At 41.1% G+C, this 18,508-nt stretch overlaps 1 protein-coding gene across 6 annotated transcripts in view; it reads left to right on the forward strand.

The window, feature by feature from the left end:
* spats2 (spermatogenesis associated serine rich 2) overlaps positions 1–18,508 on the forward strand; it is a 141,704-nt gene that overhangs the window by 44,907 nt on the left and 78,289 nt on the right. For all 6 annotated transcript variants that reach the window (XM_043681883.2, XM_043681882.2, XM_043681880.2 and 3 more), the window contains one exon: positions 7,706–7,785. In XM_043681883.2, the coding sequence (XP_043537818.1) occupies positions 7,706–7,785 (80 nt within the window). The remainder of the gene's footprint in view (positions 1–7,705; positions 7,786–18,508) is intronic.

Here is an 18,508-nt window from a genome sequence, read left to right on the forward strand (position 1 = left end):
GTTATGTAACCATGATTATGTGCGTTGATATTTATACCCTGTAGAGGATCAGATTCATATAGAGTTTCCTAGTTTCTGTGTTTGTACATAATCCAGTAATTTTCAATCTTATGTTATCAAATATTTGTCTAGCGCCTTTTTAAAGGAAGAAATTACTGTAGCATTGAATGAATGGCAGTATTTTGCACACATTAATTACTCTCTTAAACTGAAATACTTCAAATTATTCAGAGACTTGACAAATAAAATAAACCTTCATAAATTTGAGTCCCGAGTCCTGAATGCACGTCTCTGCAAAACAACCCCTTGGCAGCCAACATGCATTCAATTAAATTGTGCACATTATCCAACTGTTGTTAATATCATTGAGTTATACAAGGTTAAAGTAACCTTTTGTCATGCTGAAATCAAAATTTCTTTTGAGGTGCATCCAGAAGATATTTACTCTTCAATGGTGTCTGTATACTTTGGGGGTCATCAGAACCAAACCTTTTTGATTTTTCATATTTAACACTTGCTTCACCCAATTCCCAAATTTTTACTAATTCAAGCATATGTATTTACTGGCATAGATTTTTTTTGTTTCTGTTTTGAAATCTTTTTGATACACTTTTTTTGTGGATTACTTTCAGTGATGTTGCTCTTCCCTTAGTAGTTGTCTGACCACATTACATGCTAAGAGTAAAAAAAGAGATGAGTTATTCCTTGGAGATACAAACAGTTAGATTTTTAGAAAATATTTCATACATTTCTGCCTCCAATATTCTTGAAGATGAGTAATTGTTTTTCTGTCCTTCATTTGTTTGCTGTTGCTAAAACTAATTTTGAATGCAGCTATTCTGTTGTTCATTCTATGTAGACTTGTATTTAAGATGAATGCACATATTTTGTGAAAACCCAAATGTCCATCTGCAAAGAGGATGCTGTGCCTCCTAATTTAAATTGCATTCTCAAATTTTTTCAATAGCTCAACAAATATGAAACCATACTTTGTGTTACAGTGCAAGTCAAATGAAAATTAATAGAATCTTGTAAAACTTTGAGTATGTTTTTGTATTTTTGTGACTCCTTGATTTATGTCTTCGTTTTTCTTAGTTTTGAATGTCTGAATTACATGGGTCATGGATTTTGGTACATGGTGCGTTTTTATGGAGTAACTAAATACATAAACATGCCCTCACCAAATAATTTTTATATTCTAAAGAAAGATGTCCCATATAGCTCAGCTGCTTCATAGTTAATACTTCAGATTTGCATTCATGTGTATAAATGTTACTGACTTTATACTATTGTGCATAAAGTCTAAGTCCACCCAGGCAGGAGCCAAAACATGATGCAGGAAGATGCACATAGTATGGAACTTGTATCAACTTTTCACTCTCCTCGTTTTGCTCTTTGCTTTGTTTTCCTTTCCTAGATTGTGTCCATTTTCAACACTTAGTCAGTCATTAGAAAATATTACATTTTGTTCTTAATAATCACCAGATGAAGTTGAATGTAAAGGGTAATAATTGGGGGAGGCAATGAACTGTTAATCCAGAGACCCAGATAATGTTCTGGGAACCTGGGTTCAAATCCCATCATGGCAGATCATGGAATTAAAATTCAGGAAAAATCTGGGATTAAGAGTCCAATGTTGACTATGCATCCACTTTTTGTTGTTGGAAAACCTATCCATGATTAGAGGTTTATATCATGAGTGGCACGGATAGGGTAAATAGACAAGGTCATTTCCCTGGGGTGGGGTAGTCCAGAACTAGAGGGCATAGATTTAGGGTGAGAGGGGAAAGATATAAAAAAGACCTTAAGGGACAACCTTTTCATGCTGAGGGTGGTGTGTGTATGGAATGAGCTGCCAGTAGAAGTGGAGGCTGGTGCAAGTACAAGATTTTAAGACTCATCTGGATGTGTATGTGAACAGGAAGGGTTTAGAGGGATATGGGCCAAATGCTGGTAAATGGGACTAGATTAATTTAGGATATCTGGTTGACATGGATGAATTGGACTGAAGGGTGTGCTTCCATGCTGTACATCTCTATGACTCAATGTCCTTTAGGGAAGGAGACCGCTGTCCTTCTCTGGTCTGGCCTGCATGTGATTCCAGACCTCCAACAATGTGGTTTATTCTTAACTGCCTTCTGGGCAATAAACGCTGGCCTAGCCAGTGATGCCCTCATTTCGTGAATGAATGAAAAACATTCCAGCTGAGAGGATGTTCTGCACAGTTATCTGAAAAGGTTTTATGTACAGCATAGAATGCAAGCATTACCTTGCTAATCTCATTACTCACGTTGGGGCTAAATGTAGGTCTACCTGGTTTACTTAGCACAATTTTTTTTCTTCTTTTTTGCTCAATGGATGAGAGAAAAATAAATTTGCCCTCCTTTTATTTTCAGTATTTTTTGGATGACGCTGATGCATACCATTCTTAAATGGTACACATCAGTCCATTCATCCATCCGTCAGTCCAGAAGCACATTAGTTTAGATTAGATTACTTAGTGTGGAAACAGGCCCTTCGGCCCAACAAGTCCACACCGACCCGCCGAAGCGTAACCCACCCAGACCCATTCTCCTACATTTACCCCTTCACCTAACACTACGGGCAATTGAGCATGGCCAATTCGCCTAACCTGCACATTTTTGGATTGTGGGAGGAAACCGGAGCACCCGGAGGAAACCCACGCAGACACTGGGAGAATGTGCAAACTCCACACAGAGTCGCCTGAGGCGGGAATTGAACCCGGGTCTCTGGCGCTGTGAAGCAGCAGTGCTAACCACTGTGCTACCGTGCCGCCCACAAGCAAGCAAGCAAGCAAAATAAAAAATAGCAGGAGTAGGCTGTTCAACCTCTTGAGCATGCTCTGTCATTCAACAAGATTATGGCTGCTCTGATTGTTGAATCAACTCCAGTTTCCTGCCATGCTGCCATACCTGAACTCTTTTGTCACCAGCCATATGTCTAACTAGGCCTTGAATATGTGCAATGACCCAGCTTTCCGGCTTGCTGAGGAAGAGAATTTCAAACACTAAATGACCCCCGCAGAAGAAATTCCTACTGATTTCAATCCTAAATGGGAGCCCTGTTATGTTTAAATTGTCTCTCACCCTGCCCTCCACCCCCTCTTCAAAAATGCTGTTCTTGATAAATAATGTGAATGTTAAATGTGTTTTTAAAAGTTGTTAAAGGGACTGTGCATAGAATGTTTTTTTATTCTTAAAGAAAACATTTTAATTCAAAACAGCCCAATGTATCAGCATTTGCTTTGCTGAAACCTATCCGACACTTCTTGAGTAAGGCTTTGCACCTTCAATGTAATGATTGCCTGCCCTTATTCATTTTGTGCTTTGGAATTTTTCTGTTTCCTTCATGTGTCTGAAGACATTGAAGCGCAATCAGAAGTATGCGAACCATTTCATTGTCTATATTCATTTGAGTTCGTGGAATGGAACTGTTTCTCCTCAACCCTATGATAACTGCATAATGCCATTACAATTCCTCAATTTTCACATTGCTCAGTTATTGTAATAAATGGGAGCAACTTGTGATTGAAGGTCTATAATCTATTCTTGCTATTTGGGAACTTGGGTGTAGAAGTAAATTGTTTTTTGGTATTTAGTTCTGTGAATGTGACTTGTGTTTTATGAAGGTCAGAAACTCTTTGTAGCAGTGGTCAAAACTGCCTTTCCAAGAAATCGTCTAACTTAAATGACTGGACAAGCTATCTGGTGAGATTCCAGCAGTATTTACTAAAGTCGATGGAGGCATTGATCAGTCAGGACGGGTCCTGAGTTTTGGGGTAAGCTTGCCAATTGGATACAAAATTAGCTTTATGGTAGGAGACCGAAGTTGGTGATAGAGGGTTGCTTTTTGGACTGGAGGCCTGTGACTTGCGGTGTTCCATATGGATAGGTACTGGGTCCACTTTTGTTTGTTATTTATATAAACGATTTGCATAGAATATAGGTGGCATGGTTAGTAAGTTTGTGGATGACACCAAAGTGAAAAAGATTATCTAAGACTGCAAAGAGGTCTTGATCAATTGAGTTAATGGGCTGAGGAATGGCGGATTGAATTTAATTTGGATAAATGTGAGATATTGCATTTTGGTAAACACAAGGACAGGACTTATACCATTAATGGTAGGGCCCTAGGTAGTTTTGTAGAACAGAGACACCTAGGGGTTCAGGTACATAATTCTTGAAGTTTGCATCACACGGTGGACAGGGTGGTTAAGGTGTTTAGCACGCTTGCCTTCATTGCTCAGACCTTTGAGTACAGGACATTGATGAAGCCTCTTCTGGAGTACTGTGTCCAGTTCTGGTTGCCTGTTATGGGAGGGATATTATTAACCTGAAGAGGGTTCAGAAAAAATTTACCAGAATGTTACTGAGAATGGAGGGTTTGAGTTATAAAAATAGGCTGGGACTTTTTCCACTGGCATATAGGAGGTTGTGGGGTTACCTTTTATAGAGGTGTATAAAATCATGAGGGGCATAGATAAGGTGAATAAAAAGGTCTTTTCCCTAAAGTGGGGGAGTTCAAAACTAGAGGGTGCATTTTTAAGATGAGAGAAGAAAAAATTTAAAAAGGACTTGAGGGGCAACTTTTTTTTAATAGTGGTTCGTGTGTGTAATGAAATGTCAGAGAAAGTGATAGATGCAGGTACTGCGACAACATTTAAAAGACATTTGGGTAAGTACATGAATGGCAAAGGTTTGGAAGGAGATGGGCCAAATGCAGGCAGGTGGCATAGTTTGGGAACATGATCGGCGTGGACTTGTTGGAACAAAAAGCCTGTTTTCTGGCTTTTTTCTGATTTAATATCTATGACCCAGCACAACAGATGGAGAGAGACCACAAACAAATCCAGTTAAGAGAGAAGGATCTATACCAGCAGAAGGGCAGTATCTACTCATCAGAACTGGAAAGGAGTCTAAGTCTTTGCTGTTTTCGTCCAAGTAAACAAGACTGAGAAAAGCCCTGACTTGTTTTTACTCTTGGAGTTCAGTGAGTTAGCTTGTGTCTGTTTGTCAAGAGTTGAGAGATCTCCAGCATCTGCAGTCCTCACTTTTTCTCCTTGTCTCCTGAGACATACAGACACAGTAACAGAGCAAATCACATCTGGTGAATGTACCAAAATTCACCAAAAGTAAATGACACTAAACCCATCAGTTGAATAAGAAGTTAAAGCATGAAGATAGGTATGATACTTCACCAGGGTTGAGTATCTGTCTGGAAAGGATATTGTTCGGAAAAATGATTGAATCTTTCTTTTTGACATGTTATGACCAGATTTTTTCAAATCGTCAGAGTTTTTATTTCTGTGTAATATTCAGTGTAATATATTTTGTTTTATTCTGTTAAAACTATCTTGGCAGCCTGTTGTGAATTTGTTCAATGACTGACCACCATGGTAACCAAATTGCAAGCATAAAACTTAAGGTTTATCAAGCCAGTTTTACTCTGGGATTACCATCAGCTGGGATAATAACCAACTTTAATCTGTGGAAGGAGTGGGGCGGGGGGGGGGGGAGAAGGAAGAATAGAATTTGTAACTCCAAATGAAATTCCATTCAACCTTGGAAAAGGTAGCTTCTGGGTAGATTGTGGTGCTTGGCACACTGTCTATTTAGTTCCGAACCTACCCTCCTCACTTACAGCGCATATCAAAATTTTGGTATAGTACTATCTAGTTAGAGTTTACGTCCCCTCAGCAAAGCCTTGTAAGGAATTTCAATGCTTAAAGAGGAAGATAGCTGGACAAGGGAAAATAAACCGGTAGCTCCAAGCTAAACTATACACCCAATGATCCCATGATCTTAGGTAATGATTAGTAATGTTCAAAAAAAGTTCTTTTGCAAAATGTTCACATTAACTAGCATTCTCTGTACTTTGCATCACTGTAAAGTAACTTTTCCATGTATTTGTCCAATGACTGTGCTAAAACTTCATTTTCTAGTGCAGGCTACAGGATTATTATATTCAAAGACCTTCATCTTAAGGGCCAGTGTGTTCCCTCATTATACTGAGGATGACTATACAATGTGTTCTATTCAAACTTAAAGCTGTCGATTTAGATTTTACATTAAGATATGCACATTTAATTTCTGTTCTGTTAGAACGGTGTTTGTATTTTGTTCTTCTGTGAAGCTGAAAGTGTGTCATATGCCACATGAAAAAAAAGCACTCATCAAAAATCTGAGTCACATGAGCATTCCTTTTTTTTAAATCGATGAAGTAGAGAATTTTCCCCATAACAACTTGTTGCTTGGAAGTTATGAGGCTGTAAAAACAAAAAAAAAACTGTTCACTTATTTTCAGTTTTTCTTGACTGAAATGTGACCCATTTTAATTTAAGATTTAACATGAGGCTTTCCTTTGAGTAGTTTAAAACAAAAAGGAGCTGTTGTTGGGCATTTGCTGTGATGAGTTGCATTCTCCACTTCAGTGGAGCTTCACTCACCACTCAATAATTTGTTGAATATGTTTACTGAGGCGAATATATGCTCAAAGATTTTGAGAAGTACCAGCAGTACCTGAAAGTTATCCAGGCATGACTGCTGATGTGGTCAGTAGTAACCGGTGATCTGCCCAGTTAAGACAGGCCGTCACACCAGAGTTTGAAGCTCAAAAGGTGCACCAGGAGGAACTTAAAAAGAAGCTGTCGCCTTTTGCCAAGCTCAGCATTTAATATGCGTGCTCCTCCAGTACTGGCAAACCTGCACCAATATTTCACAGACCATAAGACATCGGAGCAGAAATTAGGCCATTTGGCCCATCAAGTCTGTTCCACCATTCAATCCTGGCTGATAGGTTTTTCAACCCCATTTTCCCGCTTTCTCCACGTAAACTTTGATCCCCATGGCAATCAAAAGCTTATCTATCTCAGTTTTAAATATACTCGACCTGGCCTCCAAAGCCTTCTGTAGCAATGAATTCCATAGATTCACCACTCTCTGGCTAAAAAAGTTGCTTCTCATCTCCATTCTAAAAAGTCTTCCCTTTACTCTACTCTAAGGCTGTGCTCTCAGATACTCTTCTTTCCTGCAAATGGAAACAGCTTCCCAACATCCACTCTCTCCAGACCATTCAGTATTCTGAAAGTTTTAATCAGATTCCAACCCCCCCCCGTTCTAAATTCCATTGAGTATAGTCCCAGAGTCCTCGAACGTTCCTCATATGTTAAGCCTTTTGCTCATGCCATCATTCTTGTGAACCTCCTCTGGACCCACTCCAGGGCCAGTACATCTTTCCTGAAGTATGGGGCCCAAAATAACTCTCAATACTCCAAACGTGGTTTTACCGGAGCCTTATTAAGCCTCAGAAGTACATCCCTGCTTTTATATTCTAGTCCTCTTAAGATGAATGACAATGGCATTCTCATTGCATTAGAATCATTTGTAAAGTGGAGGAGCGTACTTAAAAGTCCTTTTACTCTGGAAGCTTTCATTAATTCATAGAATATCCTTCTTTATATTTACTTATTTTGATTTTTTTACAGCAAAGTAAAAGTTCTTTTACAGCATGCATGAAATAATTGTTAGATTTGAAAGAAAACAATTATCTTTAAATTTGATTGAATCCAGAGCAGTCCACGCAAGTGTGGTTTACTGATTGTGATAGCTTCTCTCGGTGTTTTAACTGTGTCTGTATATATATATGAAATAGATAAACTTTTAATTCTGTAAATTTTCCAAAACAGATCCCACTGGAGTCATGTTTGACACTCGATTCAAAGCAGTGATGGCCCAGGGAGGATCTAATGACAACATAAAGGAAAAGGTAGCAATATTTCCGACATATATCCTATTGTATTTAGTGAACAAGTCGATGACAATGAATTGTGCTCTTTGATTCCGTAGTTTTAGAATTTCCAATTATGTTGCCAAACACTGGTAGTTGATAACATTAGATTATTTGTTTTTGGACTATGATTGAGAAATCTACCCATCATTTTGAACAGATTTCCTAATCTTCTTGAAAGTAATTTGATGGTTGTTTTCCCTCGTAGCTACTAAGGTTTAAAAACAAATTCATTATTTCACCATGTTAGATTGGTTTTCTTTGGCTATAAATTTGTGTAATATTTTAAAATACGCAGTAGTCTTCACTGAATATTTGTTGCTTTCAACTTGCCAGCTCTGGATAATATGAACCTGAATCCAGTCCATTTAATAATTTGGCCCATCACAATTATTTGAGCCAATGTTACACTGAAAGAAATGTCATTTATGTGGTGATTGAATGCAATGCTCATTTTAAAAGGCATTTAGTAGTTTATCTAGTAGGCTCTCTTAAATAAACTAATGTGGGTGAGTGCTTATTTTTTTTCTCCCAAAGATGGGAACACTTGTACATCAGTAAGAAATTAATAGCAGTAGGTTTTGTGGAACATTGCTGTCTGCAAACCTAGCAATGCATCCTGATGCAACAATGTGAAAACCTATAACTGTCTAACTTTATGTACTTGAGTAGGAGTTATATAATACACTGTCACTTTTTCCTTTAGCGTAATAGTCCAAATTGGATTAGCCGTGCTAAATTGCCCATAGTTTGGGGATGTGTAGGTGAGGTGGATTAGCCATGGGAGGCACAGGGTTGCGGGTGGGAGGGGTGAGTCTGGGTGAGATGTTCTTTGGAGAGTCAATGTGGACTTGAGCCAAATGGCCGATTTCCACACTATAGGAATTCTTATCTTTAGTTACTAATGTTGCAAGGTTTAAGGGAAAAACTTTTTGCAAATGAAGTATCCTACACATCCTCAAGATATCCAAAAATACTTGCCAGTGTAAATGTAATTAATTGTGGTAGTTATTTATGTTTTGAAGCAATGATTTCCTAAAGAAGTGACTTTTTCTCAACCATGTCTTTTCTTGAGTACTTAAGCATTGTATATAGCAACTGGCAGTGGTTCTGCTCCCTTTGCCATTCATCAACAATATCAGCATTCCTCAGTATGGAAATAAGCTTGTGCAATTTGTTGAGACCCTTTGTTTAACTCTGAATGTAAAGAACACACACACACACACACACACACCTGCTGGTTTCTCTCTCTCTCACACACACACACACACACACACACACACACACACACACACACACACACACACACCTGCTGGTTTTACTGTGTCCATCCAACAGAAATTAGGGATTTAGAACTAGTTTCTCATCATTTCTTAAAATTCATTGGAAAGAAGGGAATGAGGAGAGGCAAGAAAAACTAAATACTAGTTTTAAGAGGGATTCGTGAACAGACACCTCCTTTTCCTCCCCCCCCCCCACCTTTTAGCTGGGTAATTCATTGAAGGTGGCAGAACAAGGTGATTATGCTGTTAAACATATGGGATCCTTTATTTTGCATATACATAAGACTTGTAGGGCATCTTCCATAAAGGGGCATGATGAACTGTGTCTGTACATAAATCAAACTGAATTAGAGTCATAGAGGTGTACAGCATGGAAGCAGACCCTTTGTTCCAGCCTGTCCATGCCGACCAGACATCCCAACACAATCTGGTCCCACCTGCCAGCACCCGGCCCATATCCCTCTAAACCCTTCCTATTCACACACTCGTCCAAATGCCTTTTAAATGTTGCAATGTACCAGCCTCCACCACTTCCTCTGGCAGCTCATTCCATACACATACCACCCTCTGTGTGAAAAGGTTGCCCCTTAGGTCTCTTTTATATCTCTTTTAAAAATGGAGCCAGTTCTGTATCCAAGTGGCTAGTTCTCCCTGTATTCCGTGATATCTAACCTTGCTAACCAGTCTCCCATGGGGAACCTTGTCGAACGCCTTACTGAAGTCCATATAGATCACATCTACCACTCTGCCCTCAGTAATCTTCTTTGTTACTTCTTCAAAAAACTCAATCAAGTTTGTGAGACATGACTTCCCACGCACAAAACCATGTTGACTATCACTAATCAATCCTTGCCTTTCCGGATACATGTACTTCCTGTCCCTCAGGATTTCCTCCAACAACTTGCCCACCACCGACGTCAGCCTCACTGGTCTATAGTTCCCTGACTTGTCCTTACCACCCTTAAACAGTGGCACCACGTTAGACAACCTCCAGTCTTCCAACACCTCACCTGTGACTATTGATGATACAAATATCTCAGCAAGAGGCCCAGCAATCACTTCTGTAGCTTCCCACAGAATTCTGGGGATTTATCCACCTTTATGCGTTTCAAGACATGGAACACTTCCTCCTCTGTAATATGGACATTTTGCAAGGTGTCACCATCTATTTCCCTGCATTCTATATCTTCCATATCCTTTTCCACAGTAAATACTGATGCAAAATACTCGTTTAGTATCTCCCCCATTTTCTGCAGCTCCACACAAAGGCCGCCTTGCTGATCTTTGAGGGGCCCTATTCTCTCCCTCGTTACCCTTTTGTCCTTAATATATTTGTAAAAACCCTTTGGATTCTCCTTAATTCTATTTGCCAGAGTTATCTCATGTCCCCTTTTTTGCCCTCCTGATTTCCCTCTTAAGTATACTCCTGCTGCCTTTATATTCTAAGGATTCACTCGATCTATCCTGTCTATATTTACATATGCTTCCTTCTTTTTCTTAACCAAACCCTGAATTTCTTTGTTCATCCAGCATTCCCTGTACCTACCAGCCTTTCCTTTCACCCGAGCAGGAATATTCTTTCTCTGGATTCTCGTTATCTCATTCCTGAAGGCTTCCCATTTTCCAGTCGTCCCTTTTACTTGCAAACATCTGCCCCCAGTCAGTTTTTGAAAGTTCTTGCCTAATACCGTCAAAATTGGCCTTTCTCCAATTTAGAACTTCAACTTTTAGATCTAGTCTATCTTTTTCCATCACTATTTTAAGTCTAATAGAATTATGCTCGCTGGCCCAAAAGTGCCCCCCACTGACACCTCAGTCACCTGCCCTGCCTTACTTCCCAAGAGTAGGTCAAGTTTTGCACCTTCTCTAGTAGGTACATCCACATCCTGAATCAGAAAATTGTCTTGTACACACTTAACAAATTCCTCTCCATCTAAACCCTTAACATTATGGCAGTCTCAGTCTATGTTTGGAAAGTTAAAATCCCCTACCATAACCACCCTATTATTCTTACAGATAGTTGAGATCTCCTTACAAGTTTATTTCTCAATTTCCCTCTGACTATTTGGGGGTCTATAATACAATCCCAATAAGGTGATCATCCCTTTCTTATTTCTCAGTTCCTTGATGAATTCAGTAATTTAGTCTTTTGAATTAAACAGGTTCAGATCAGACTTCCTTTGATAAGTTGTCATGAACAACTCCAGAAAGGATTGTTTTATATCACTGCCTTAAGCTTTGAATGCTGATTTCCTTCTACTTTTCAGTTGGAAATTAATTTCAAAACTAACTTCGGCATAAATCTCAGTAAAGCCTGATTGCATTCTTGCACCTACTCACGTAATCCCAATCAGTATTTTTCTTTGTTTTTGTGCTCATGACAGCAAAAATCCTTCATTGTTCAAAGTCCAAGCTTCTCAACACTACTCTGAATTTGTAGCAGATTACCATACCACATTATAAAAATTCTTTATGCACTCACTGCATGCCCATGGAACAAAACCACTTTTTGTACCAGAAGTGTAATACGCTTTCAGATATTAAGGACATAATATTGCTGCAAACTAACTTTATATTCCAATGGTGATTGCATTATTTCACATCCTCTCCCACACACACCCAAAAAAGGCTTCATTGAAAGATTTCCAGACAACCCAGTGAGTTTATAACTCTCTGCATTAACCCTGCAATTAGATTAAAATTGATCATTTTGAAGCAAATTTTCTCATTAATTGTTTTCCTTTACTTGAAAATGTGACTGGGGATCCCTTTTACTGATTATTAAAACTTTGTAATTGACCTGACTTGGTAATCTTAAGAAAGCAGTGGAACTAAGGAGATTGTTTTTGATGCCACAGTTTTAGTATGGAGCTCAGAATTACTGGGGATGAAATTCACCTTAGTCAGCAACACAGAACTGAATGAAAAAGAAAATCGGATGCTGTTTTATGAAACTGTAGTGCTGAGGCAAAATTTGCCCAAATGTCCTGTCAGATTTTTTTTCTTATATTCACTCGTGGGACATGGGCATTTATTGTCTGCCCCTAGTTGCCCTTGAGAAGGTGGTGGTGGTGATCTGCCTTTTTGGTCGACCTATTGCAGCAGTTCAATGCCATTAGGGAGGGAATTCCAGAATTTTTACCCAGCAACAGTGAAGGAACAGGAATATATTTCCAAGTCTGGATAATGAGTGGCTCAAAGGGTGCATGCAGGTGGTGGTGTTCCCATGTATCTGCTGTCGCTGCCCTTGTCCTTCCTTGATGGAAGTGGCCGTGGATTTGAAAGGAGCTTTGGTGAATTTCTGCAGTGCCTACTGCTGCAATTGAGCACTGGTGATAGAGGGAGTGGATGTTTGTGGACATGGTGCTAATTCAACTGTCTCCCTTGTCCTGGATGGTGTTAAGCTTCTTGAGTGTTGGAGGTACACTCACCCAGGCAAGTATTCCATCACACTCCTGATTTATGCCTTGCAGATGGTGGACAGACATTGGAGAGTCAGGAGGTGGGTTACTTGCCACAGTATTCCGAGTTCTGACCTGCTCTTGTAACTACTGTTTGTGTGGTGAGTCCAGTTGAGTTTCTGGTCAGTGGTAACCCCCAAGATATTGATAGTGGGGATTCAGTGATGATAACACCATTGAATGTCATGGGGCAGTAGTGCAATTCCATCTTATTGGAGATGGTCATATGGTCATGGCCTGGCATTTGTGTGGTGTGAATGTTACTTGCCAGCCCAAGTCTGGATGTTGTCCAGGTCTTGCTGCATTTGAGCATGCACTGCTTCAGTATCTGAAGGGTCAGCTCATTCTTGGTGGGCTGAAGGGCCTGTTCTTGTGCTGTACTGTTCTTTGTTCAATGTTCAGCACCAAAGCAAAATCATCGAACATCTCCATTTCTAACCTTCTGATGGAGGGAAGGTCATTGATGAAGCAACTGGAGATGAGTGGGTGTGGTGTAAAATTATGTCCCAATACATGTGTGAATCTAACCGGAATGGAGGTGTTGCTTAGTCCCGTGTGAATCTTATTACACACCTCCCCGTGTGAATCTTCTTATCTGTATGTAACCAGAATGGAATGTGTTTTTTAGCCTTGCTCTGCTGTTCACATGAATGTTTATATCTGGAAAAGAGTATATCAGCTGGAAAAGTCTCCAGTTCGGTGAGTCTGCTCCGGGGTTACGTTTAACCGCCGAGCGTGGGTTGTTGGCAACCGCTCTACGAGAACTGACGGCTCCCAGTTCCGGTAACATGTAGAGTGAGTATAAGCCAGACCCGTTGTAAGATGAGACCTGGTTTTGGCGACGCTGCGGGGAATAAAATGCTCATATTCTAGCAGACTCGCCTCTTGGTCGTTTGTTCTGTGTCAGACTACTCTCCTACGAACCTGACCTTGAGAATTTTTTAAAACAGTGGGCTAGTTTGAATGTGGCCTTGATGTCAAAAGCTGTCACTCTCACTTCTCCTCTGGAATTTAGTTCTTTTGTCCATGTTTGAACCAAGGCTGGAATGAGGTCAGGAGATAAGTGGCCCTGTCAGAACCCAAACTGGGTGTCACCAAGCAGGTTATTGCTGAGCAGGTGTTGCTTCTTAACACTGTTGACAACATCTTGCGTCACTTTACCGATGATGGAGTGTAGACTGATGGGGTGGAAATTGGCTGGGTTAGATTTGTCCTGCTTTTTACCTACAGGACATACCTGGGCAATTTTCCACATTGCTGGGTAGATACCAGTGTTGTATCTGTACTGGAACAACTTGGCTGGGGGAATGGCAGACTCTGGAGCACAAGTCTTCAGAATGTTGTCAGGCCCCATAGCCTTTATATATCACATAGTGTGAATCAAGTTGGCTGAAGACTGGTATCTGTAATGCTGGGGACTACTGGACGAGGATGAGATGAATCATCCACTTAGCACTTCTGGCTGCAGATTGTTGCGAATGCTTCAGTCTTGTCTTTTGCACTAATGTATTGGTTTCTTCCATCATTGAGGGGAGGGATATTTGTGAACCCGGCGCCTCCAGTGAGTTGATTAATTGTCCTTCACCATTCACAGCTGCATGTGGCAGGACTGCAAAGCTTAGATCTGAGCCATTGGCTGTCAGATTGCTTAACTGTATCTATCACATGATGCCTATGCTGTGTGACATCAAGTAGTCCTGTTTGGTAGTTTCACCAGGTTGACACCTCATTTTCAGGTATGTCTGGTGCTGCTCCTGGTGTGCCCTCTTAAACTTTCCGCTGAAACAGCATTAATCCCCCTGGCTTGATGGTAATGGTTGTGTGGGAAATATGCCAGGCCATGAAATTGCAGATTGTGCTGGAGTACAATGTGCAGCTCTTGATGACCCACAGCATCTCCTGGATACCCAGCCTCGAGTTGCTAGATCTGTTTGAAGTCTGTCCCATTTAACATGGTGATAATGCCACACAACACAATGGAAGGTATTCTCAACATGAATATAGGACTTTGTCTCCATCAAGACTGTGCAGTGGTCACTCTTACTGATAACGTCATGGACAGGTGCATCTGCATCCAGCAGATTGGTAAGGATGTGGTCAAGTATGTTTTACCCTCACCACCTGATGCAGACCCGGACTCGCAGCTGTTTCCTTTAGGACCCGAACAGCAGTTGTTGAGTCACTCTTTATGATGGACATTGAAATCTCCCACCCAGAGTACCTTGTCCACCTTCAGTGCTTCCTCCAAGTCTCGTTCGTTATGGTGGTGTACTGATTCATTGGCTGAGGGAGGATGGTATATCAAAATCAGCAGGAGGTTTCCTTACCCATGTTTAATTCTGAAGCCATGAGACTTCATGGTACCTGGAGTCAATGTCAAGGACTCCCAGGATAACTCCCTCCCGACAGTATACCCAGTGCCACCACCTCTGCTGGGTCTGTCGATGGGACAGGATGTATCAGGACATAGATGGTGATTGTGGTGTTTGGGACATTACCTGTAAGATGAGTATGACTTCTGTCAGGTTGTTGCTTGACTAGTCTGAGACGGCTCTTCCAATTTTGAAAATAGCCCAAGATTTTAGTCAGAAGGATTTTGAAGGATGAACAGGGCTGTTTCTGCCATTGTCTTTTCGGTGCCTGGGCCGATGCCAAGTGGCCCACCCAGTTTCCTTTCTTTGTGTAGACTTTGTCGCGATTGCTACAACGGAGTGGTCTGTTAGGCCATTTCAGGGAGCAGTTGAGAGTCAAATCATATTGCTATGGGTCTGGAGTCACATGCAGGCAAGACCAGGTGAGGATGGCAGATTTCTTTCCCTGAAAGACATTAGTGAACCAGATTGGCTTTTCTGACAATTGACAATGATTAGACTCTTAGTCCAGATTTATTTTTAAATTGAATTCAAATTCCACCACTTGCCATGATGGATTTTGAAACCTGGTTCCCAGAACATAAGTTCTGGATTAGTTGCCTTGCTACAATACCTCTAGACCATTGCCTCCCTTGTTTCCAATATCCATACTAGAATAAGTGTTTATACACTTGGATCCCCCTGCAATTGGCAATTTAAGATGGCGGCGATCTGAGAAGATCACACTGCAGAGCTTCGCATCGCAGCAGGAGCAAGATGGTCCTTTAACCTGCCCAACCCAGGTCATCAGGATTTCTTGGGGCGTTGGAAAGATTGTGGAGCCCCAAGAAACATTTAAAAATTGACTTAGCTGTATTTTCAGCTGTCCCGAAATGCCGAAAAAAGGAAGAGGAGCATCCGAGGCCGGGTCTGCAGCTCAGCTTCCAGCAGCCTCGGGACCAATTACTCTCCAGGACCTGGTGAACCAGCTCTCAAAATCTCGCAAGATGCTGGGGAAACAGATTGAAGAGAAGTTGGCTCCAGTCTCTCTCATGCTGCAGAAGCATGAGCAGCAACTCGGAGACCTGGAGAAGAGGACGGATGAGGTGGAGCACAGGGTCACAGTGGTGGAAACTGATGCCAGTTCATTCAAGGAAGAGATCCAAGCCCTGAAGACGCAGGTTCGTAATTTGCGTGACCAAGTGGATGATCTTGAAAACTGGGGCAGGAGAAAAAACATTCGGATCATCGGTCTGTCTGAGGGTAAAGAAGGTGAGCGGCCTGCGGGATTTGTTGAAGATTGACTTTCGAAATTCCTTAACTTGGAGGCTGGCATGAGAGGATTGAAGATAGAGAGGGCTCACCGGGTCACAGCGCGGCGGTCAGGTCTGGGTCAACGCCCTCGTCCTTTCCTGGTGCGGTTCCATCATAACCAGGATAAGGAGAGAGTCATGGAGGCTTCCAGACTCCAGGGGAAGGATCCAAAGGCTCTAATTTACGAGGGGTCTAAGGTCATGTTTTTTCAGGACTTTTCAGTGGCGGTGATCCAGAAACAAAAATCATATGATGGTGTCAAGAGAAGATTGAAGGAGCTTGGGATTCAGTACTCCCTGAGATATCCGGCAGTGCTTCGGATCACCTTAGATGGATCCATGCATCTCTTTGACACATCGGACAAGGCAAGAGACTTTGTGGACAAACTAACCTAATTTAAACAATTGTAGTATATAAATATTGTTGCTTGAGTATGCATTTATCATTCTGTAAAAGAAATGGAGGAAATCCGATTGGAGCTTTGTTTTTCCCCCTTTTTTTACCCTCTATTGATAATAATTTGGTTCAAACTATGTCTGGCAGTGGTTAAGATGTACATTTTAAATTTCTAAGTTAGGACATACCAAAGGATGGGTGGGGTATTTATTCCCCTTTTTTTATATAAAAGAATTTTTTTTTATTCATACTGATATTCTATGGGGTGTTTATTCTTTTTAGCTTGTGCTTGCGATGCGGCTCTAGCTGGGAGAAGTGAAGGTGGTTGAGATGGTTAGATGCCTATTTGTGGGCAGTCCGGGACGGGTAGTTGCCCCCTCCGGGCAGGGGGTGAGTTCCCCGACTCAGCGCTATTGGCGCTGTAGATGTTGGTTTGTTTTCTGGTTTTGTTGTTTTTTATTTTTAATAATTTTGTATGTTTGTTAAATGTAGTGGTTTTAGTTTATGTAGTTCTTATATTTGGTGGAACATGCGACACTAAGGCTCAGCAATTTGTGGTTCGGGTTCCTCCTCTCTGGAATTTAAATGTAATTGCAGAAGATTATGGCTAATGATTTGATTAAATGGTGTACCTGGAATATCAAGGGAAGTCACTCGCCAATTAAGAGGAAGAAGGTACTCTTGAGTCTTAGAAAGGAGAAGGTGGATATTGCTTTGTTACAGGAGACACATTTGGATGACAAGGAGCATCTGAAATTACAGCAGAATGGCTTTGACCAAGTTTATTTTTCTTCATTTAATATCAGAAGTAGGGGAGTGGCTATATTGATTAGGAGAAAATCTCTCTTTTAAATTGTTGGACTGTGTTAAAGACACATATGGGAGGTTTGTAATTCTTAAAGCCTTGATAAATGGGGAAGAATATGGCATTTTAAATGTTTATTGTCCCCCAGCTCATCCTCTTAAATTCTTGGTAGATGCTTTTTCTAAACTGATAAGTCTCAAGTCTCAGCACATCATTATAGGGGGAGATTTTAACTGCCTCATGGACCCCACAGTAGACAGGTTGCCTAAAGGTCCCTCCATATCCCCTTTGCACAAACTGAATAGTTATTGGGTTTGTGTGGGGAATTAGGGTTGGTGGATGTCTGGAGGTGTCTCCATCCTACAGGTAGGGATTTCATGTTTTTCTCCAATCCGCATAGATGTCACACGAGGATTGATTTTTTTTCTGACCCCTGCGGTAACCCTGGATCTGGTGGCATCCTGTACAATTGGTAATATTGCCATCTCTGATCATGCTCCAGTGTACCTCATGGTTAAGATTAAGGATGTTACAGTGGATTCAAGGTACTGACAAATGGACCCCTTTATTCTCATGGACAGTAAGTTTGTGGAGTATTTCTCGAGGGAATTTCGGGCATTTCTAGACATCAACATAGGCTCAGTTGATAGCTCATCAGTTCTCTGGGAAACTGCCAAAGCTTATGCCAGGGGGTTAGTTATTTCATATTCCATCAGTAGGAAGCGGCAGAAGGGTGAGCAGCAACATCTTCTTGAAGTATGGTCGAAGGCAGCCGAGAAGGCCTATTTTGACAGACCCTACAGAGGATTACAGCACTGCAGTCTGCACTAAATTCCGTGCTCATACAGGTGGCAAAGAAGGAGCTGGCTTTTGCAAAGCAAAGGTTATACAAGCATGGTGACAAGCCAGGCAAATACTTAGCATACCTTGCCAGAAAGAGAAGTGCCCCACAAACCATTACAGCGATTAGGGAAAGGTCTGGGAACCTAACCTGTGATTCTAAAAAGATGCACACAGAAAGAGAACAGGGCACATGGAAAGTGAATGGGGCACACGGAACATGAATGTGGCGTTCCAGAGATCCTACTCTAA

The sequence above is a fragment of the Chiloscyllium plagiosum genome, unplaced genomic scaffold (genome assembly GCF_037043375.1).
Source record: "Chiloscyllium plagiosum isolate Xiang-an unplaced genomic scaffold, Cpla_swu_hap1 HiC_scaffold_53X, whole genome shotgun sequence".
Lineage (NCBI taxonomy): Eukaryota > Metazoa > Chordata > Chondrichthyes > Orectolobiformes > Hemiscylliidae > Chiloscyllium > Chiloscyllium plagiosum.